Source organism: Leptonychotes weddellii, chromosome 6 (assembly GCF_054177405.1).
Source record: "Leptonychotes weddellii isolate Sample4059 chromosome 6, ASM5417740v2, whole genome shotgun sequence".
NCBI lineage: Eukaryota > Metazoa > Chordata > Mammalia > Carnivora > Phocidae > Leptonychotes > Leptonychotes weddellii.
This window is the reverse complement of record NC_138374.1, coordinates 110,632,553-110,638,552: the sequence shown is the minus strand read 5'-3', so window position 1 is coordinate 110,638,552 and position 6,000 is coordinate 110,632,553. Positions and strand designations below refer to the sequence as shown.

The window sequence follows — 6,000 nt, the reverse complement described above, 5'->3', positions numbered from 1 at the left end:
GTAAAAGCAGTCTAAGAATTTTTTTTTAAGTTTTGATTTAAATTCCAGGTAGTTAACATACAGTGTATTATTAGTTTCAGGTGTACAGTACAGTGATTCGCTTCCATACATCACCTAGTGCTCATCACAAGTGTACTCCTTAATCCCCATCACTTATTTCACCCATCCCCCACCCACCTCCCTTCTCGTAACCAGCCGTTTGCTCTCTATAGTTAAGAATCTGTTTCTTGGTTTGCCTCTCTTTTTCTCTCTTTTTTTCCTTTGCTCGTTTGTTTTGTTTCTTAAATTCCATATGTGGTATTTTTCTTTCTCTGACTGACTTATTTCCCTTAGCATAATACTCTCTGGCTCCACCATGTCATTGCAAATGGAAAGATTTCATTCTTTTTTATGGCTGAGTAGTACTCCATTGTATATATATTCCATAACTTCTTTATCCATTCATCAATCAATGGACACTTGGGCTTTTTCTATAATTCAGCTATTGTAGTCTAAGCATTTGAGAAATTCAAAGTCAACGTACTTCTGTTGTGATAAATAGAATTGTTGAATCAACATATTGTACACCTAAACTAATAAACACTGTATATTAACTATACTGGAATTAAAATAAAATAAAATGGATAAAAAAAAGTAAATGCACTTGGCTGAAAGTCAAGGATGAACTTTAACATGGAAAGTATGCATGTGCAATATTATATTTCTCATATCAGTGTTGCATTCCATAAAAATAGCTAGATCAGGTTTCAAATGTAAATATTTCACACAAATATGTTTGCATAATTCTATTTTTATCCTATGAATATTAATATATATGGCATTTTTTTAAAGATGTTTATTTAAATTCAACTGCAACAAACATAATTCTCGGTCAAAAGATTTCACATATTATACAGAGAATAGTCCGTGTTACAAAATTATAAACACCATATGAATATAACAAGATAAGCTTGCTTGAAAATTTTAAATTAGATTAAATGAGCTTGAAAGATATGGACTAAATGCTAACATATGGAATGTAAGATTTCCAAATGTTAATTTAGTTAACTTTCTTGTAGTAACTATGCACACACATACTACTTTTATGTCTATTTCTAGAAATAAAATAGTAAACTATAAGATATATATGAGTAGAACAAGGAGGACATCTTGAGGTCATTCTAGAAATGTACATTTTATTCTTAGGTCCCAAACACAATTTATGATTTAAAAAAATAGTCCTTTAAACTAAGTTAATATGTTCAGTATAAAATGTGTTTTTTCTTCAAACAAAAGGGTAAAGTTTCTCAAAAGCATTTAAATTCACTTAAAAGCTTCCTCTCTCTCTCTCCCTTTCTGTTGCTGTCTGTCTCTCTCGCACACACACACATGCAAAAACTACAAAGAAGATGTTTTTTGCTGAATGATAAGTAAAAATTTAAAATATGCATAAAACTGTACAAACGTTTTAGCGAAACTGTCTTAAATATGTTTCTACAGTAGTAAAATAAAAGCTTCTCAAAAATTGGTCCAATGTACTTCATAAATCCACTGTATATCTATTTTGTCCTCCTACTTCTAGAAAAATAGAAATAATACTTAATACAGTGTTTTGAGTCCTGTGTATGTCTTTTCCTATGCACTTTGAGTTAAACCTGGACTCGGAGGACCATTGGCAGAATGTTCTGGCTCTTCAGGGCCACTTGTGACTTTAATACCTTCATCTTCTTTGGTTCCTTCATTGGCCTTATCCAGGGCACCAGGTGAACCAACACAATTAGCATCCCGGTTTGCTTTGTCCAATTCATTGTCAAATTCAATTTTATCTTCTTGATGGTTGCTTTTCTTTATTTGTCCATTCTGGGCAGGATAGGTGCTAGCGATGACATCATATAGGAATTGGTATTGCTCCTAGTAAAAGAAAGAAGCAAGAAAGCTTATGTAATTATTATAAAGAAAGTTTACATAATTATTTTTATGTCAGATGAAAATCAGCAAGAACTAGTCATGTACTTGGAAGTCTTGGATAACAGAATACTACTCTTTTTTTGTTTTTATAAAAAGAACATTTTAAATGGCTTAGTCCCCTTACAGTTCTAAAAGATTGACTGCAGGGTATTCCTCCAAGTTTACCTTGGAGCAACACCAAACATGTTCATTTCCCTCACAGGCCGCGTGGTGTCTCATTTCCATGCCTTGGCCCATGATGCCACTTTCTGGGCTTATCCTCTTGGTTGAATGCCTATGCATCATTCATCTAAGTATCAGAGCAGAAGTCACTTGTTTCCAGAAAGCCTATGCAGATCCCATAGTGGCAAGAGCACATAATAGGCACTCAGCACATTTTTAAAAATCAATTATATGCAAGCTCAATGTCCTGCATAATTACAAGCTGCATAGATCTGAGTGAGTGATTAAGTTTATATGGTGACTAGTTACGAATTTCCAGACTACCCTCTACCGTTGCAGAAGATCCATGTTGGATTGATTACAAAAATGCCACACTTACTATCCTCTGTGTATCCACACTTGTTGGCAAGGTGACTGCTGACCCTTTCAACAAGAGGTGGAGTCAATTTCCCCACTCCTTGAAGCTGAGCTGGCCTTGTGACTTGTTTAGATAAGAAAATGCAGAGGAAGACAGATTGTGCCAGTTTCCAAGCCTGGGCCTCAAGAGATCTCACATACTGCTGCCCTACTTCTCAGAATCCTGTTGCCTTTATGTGAATATGCCTGGGCTAGTCTTCCAGAGAAGGAGAGACCTGCATTCTACTCACCCCCTGTTGCCAGAGCTAAAGGCTAGCAACTGCCAATCTACTGGTAGTAGGGATCATTTTGGACAAGCCAAACCCCAGGATGCACATCACCAGTGGCAAACCAATGAGCAAGCCTGGTCCAGACTGGCTGAAGCTGACATGATTGGCAGAACTATTTCATTGCTCCAATAGACTATTGAACTATAATAAATGCTTTTTTTTTTTTCCTGCCACTGATTTTGGGGCGGTTTTTACAGGAGTAAAGATGGGAGAAATTAGGGAATTCATGATCATTTGAAGAGATATTCTTCATGAACTGCCACAATAAATTGCTGGCAAGCTCTAGTTAGTTCTCTTATTTATATTAATAATAATCGAGGGGCACCTGGGTGGCTCAGTCATTTAGCATCTGCCTTCAGCTCAGGTCATGATCTCAGGGTCCTGGGATTGAGCCCCACATGGGGCTCCCTGCTCGGCAGGGAGTCTGCTTCTCCCTTTCCCTCTGCCTGCCACTCCCCGCTGCTGGTGCTCTTTCTCAGATAAATAAATAAAATCTTTTAAAAAATAAAATATCTTAATAATAATTTAATGTGAATTATCATGTAAAAAAGGAAGTTAGGAAAGGAAAATAGAAAGGTAAATAGAAGAAAAGGAAAGTAGAGGATTGGAGAAGAGGGAGAAGGAAGGAAAGAGAGAGAAGAAACCATCAAAATAAAAATGCAAAACACATCAAAAGCAGCTGTGAGGTCTACTTACAAATGTGGGAACCATTCCTGGTCTAGCTCTGCGGAGAGATTTTACTACTTGAAAAACATCTATCACTTCTTCTGTTTCTGCACTTTCCAAGAGATTTAACAAAGCACAAAAGAGTCCTGTTTGCTGAGATCCATCTCTGTAAAAGGAAGAAAAGTTTTAAAAAGAAAATAATCCTACATTTTATGGAGAAAGTGATATTAGAGTAAAAACTGAGAGAGATGAAATGCATTCTTCATTTCGTGTTTATTGTAATTATGTTATTCCAATCTCTTAAGAGCAAAACATTTCTGCTAAATGCATTTTTTGGACAAACATTTTCAGTTTGAGAATATAATAATCTTATAGTTTAAAAAAATATTTGTCTCAGGCTTTAGACATATTTTTTTCTTCTGTTTAGTCCCTTATAGATTATAATGCATTTTTGTTTACATCCGAAGTTGTAAGGAAGTTGTTAGGACAAATATTGTAGGACATGGAGATTTAGGGAAGATAAAGACATGCCCAGAAATCAGTAAAACCAGAAATATGGTAGAAATTTTGTATGTTACTAGACCACATGTTTTCTCTCCTTTCTTCTGCCTCTCTAATGCTTTTTTACAAATGTCCACATTTCTGCATCAATAGAAAAATGATACCTGGTAGAATTATTCATTAAAAAGAGGACAACTCAATGATTTACTTAACTGTAAGAAGCATGTTACATTATAATAAAAATTCAATTTACAGAATATGTTATTAGCAGGATTTTATTTATTGTACATAACTAAGGGACATATAATAGGTATTCAGCCATATCTTAAGAAACACATATAGTTTTAAAGCTTAACCTTGCCTTCTTTAGCTTTCTTTCTGCATAAATTTCACCTTTGAAAACTCTAATAAAGACTGGAAAGTCGTGCACCTCTAAGGACTTCATACTATTGTATGCAATTCTAATAATAATAATAAAGCTTTCTTGAAAATTCTAAAAGCATCTCACTACATTACATTTCTCATTTTCCTTTATATTTTTATTTTGCATTTACTTTAGTATGTTTCATGTAAATATTTTATATTATGCATCCTTCTTTCAATATCTCTTATTTAAGGTAGATATGTAGGCATATCTCACAGATGAAAGTCAAGGGTCTACATAACAAATTAATAAAGTCAAAAATTATTATATATATTAAAGTCTTTTCAGTTAACATATAACTTAAGATATGTTTACTGAAGGCAAAGCATTCATTCCTCTGGATTCTCTTAACACCTAATAGAGTGTATCAATGCATATAAGCATAAATAAAATGTGATATGCATCCACCTGTCTGTTCATGCATCCTGCCATTCATTCATTAATTCATCCAGGACATATGACATTCTAGATTCAATGTTCTGCACTGGGAGTCAAAGATGATGTGACCCTGGTATTAAGAAATTTATAGACTAAAACTATTGCACTATAATATAATCATTGCTATCATATTTCTATAATAGTTATAGAAATTGCTCTATATGTGGGAGCAAACCTGAGAGAGTGACGGATTCCACAAGAGGCTTTCGCTGTGGTCATGCATTTTATATATCAGGATAAATAGAATTAGAATTAGAATTAATAAGAATTAAAAAATAAATTAGAATTTAACAGGAAGTATAAACCATGAAGTCAGGCATTATGATGATTTTTAGAGAATATTTTATCAAATCCCACCCACCTGCAGTGAATGAGAAGAGGCACATTCTTGTGATGCTTATTCCCTTCAGTGGAATTCTTGGGAAGTTTTTCTTTGAGAGTCTGAATCATAGAGATTAATTCTTTGGGTTCTGCAGGAAGCTCACCCACATTCCAGTTATTATATTGGTACTGGTACACAGTCTGAGAATCTTTCCTCTAAAACCAGAAAAGAAGGGAACATTAATTCAAGTAAGGTTCAGTCCATTTAATAGTTTGATAGTCATACTTTCTTCACAATTACTTTCATTTAACTCCTCTTAAAGTTTTATTCTGAAAATATTATATAGATTTTGCTTTACTTTTATAGAGTAATTTATATTAATTTTTCTACCAGATCAGTTACCAGAACAAAAATACATACTCCTGAAATTATTTACATACCTTGGAATGTCTCAGTTCAAATACACGGAGGGTATAAGCTGAAGATTGTTTGGTGTCTTTCATATCAACTTGTATATCTCCATATGTTTGTTTTTCTTCTTCCCAGTACTGAGCACAGGCTTCCTAGATAAGAAAGAACATGATTCAGCAACTTCCACACAAGTGTTCTGTTTGCTTTTTAACCTATTCAGGACCCTCTTACTGTCTCTATCTTTCTCTCCTCTCTCTCTTACCCTCCATTCTATTAAACTGAAATTACTAATTGTGTTCTAAAATGGAAAGCAACACATAAAACTCTAAAATCTATCTTAAGTATGGTGGACATCCATTCCACAATACCTGGTGTTTCCTTGTGCAAATCAAGGGAACTGAGAAATAACCAAAGTGGCCAGGACACCACAGGAATGGCTCTGT

General features: G+C 34.2%; 1 protein-coding gene across 5 annotated transcripts in view; it reads right to left on the bottom strand.

The window, feature by feature from the left end:
* Nucleotides 1–682: 682 nt before the first annotated feature.
* Nucleotides 683–6,000, bottom strand: part of PTPRC (protein tyrosine phosphatase receptor type C) — a 117,110-nt gene continuing 111,792 nt past the window's right edge. For all 5 annotated transcript variants that reach the window (XM_081824955.1, XM_081824956.1, XM_031024022.2 and 2 more), the window contains 4 exons: nucleotides 5,587–5,709; nucleotides 5,186–5,361; nucleotides 3,492–3,627; nucleotides 683–1,890 (listed from right to left, as the gene is read on the bottom strand). In XM_081824955.1, coding sequence (XP_081681081.1) covers nucleotides 1,615–1,890; nucleotides 3,492–3,627; nucleotides 5,186–5,361; nucleotides 5,587–5,709 — 711 coding nt within the window. In that variant the 3' untranslated portion in view covers nucleotides 683–1,614. The remainder of the gene's footprint in view (nucleotides 1,891–3,491; nucleotides 3,628–5,185; nucleotides 5,362–5,586; nucleotides 5,710–6,000) is intronic.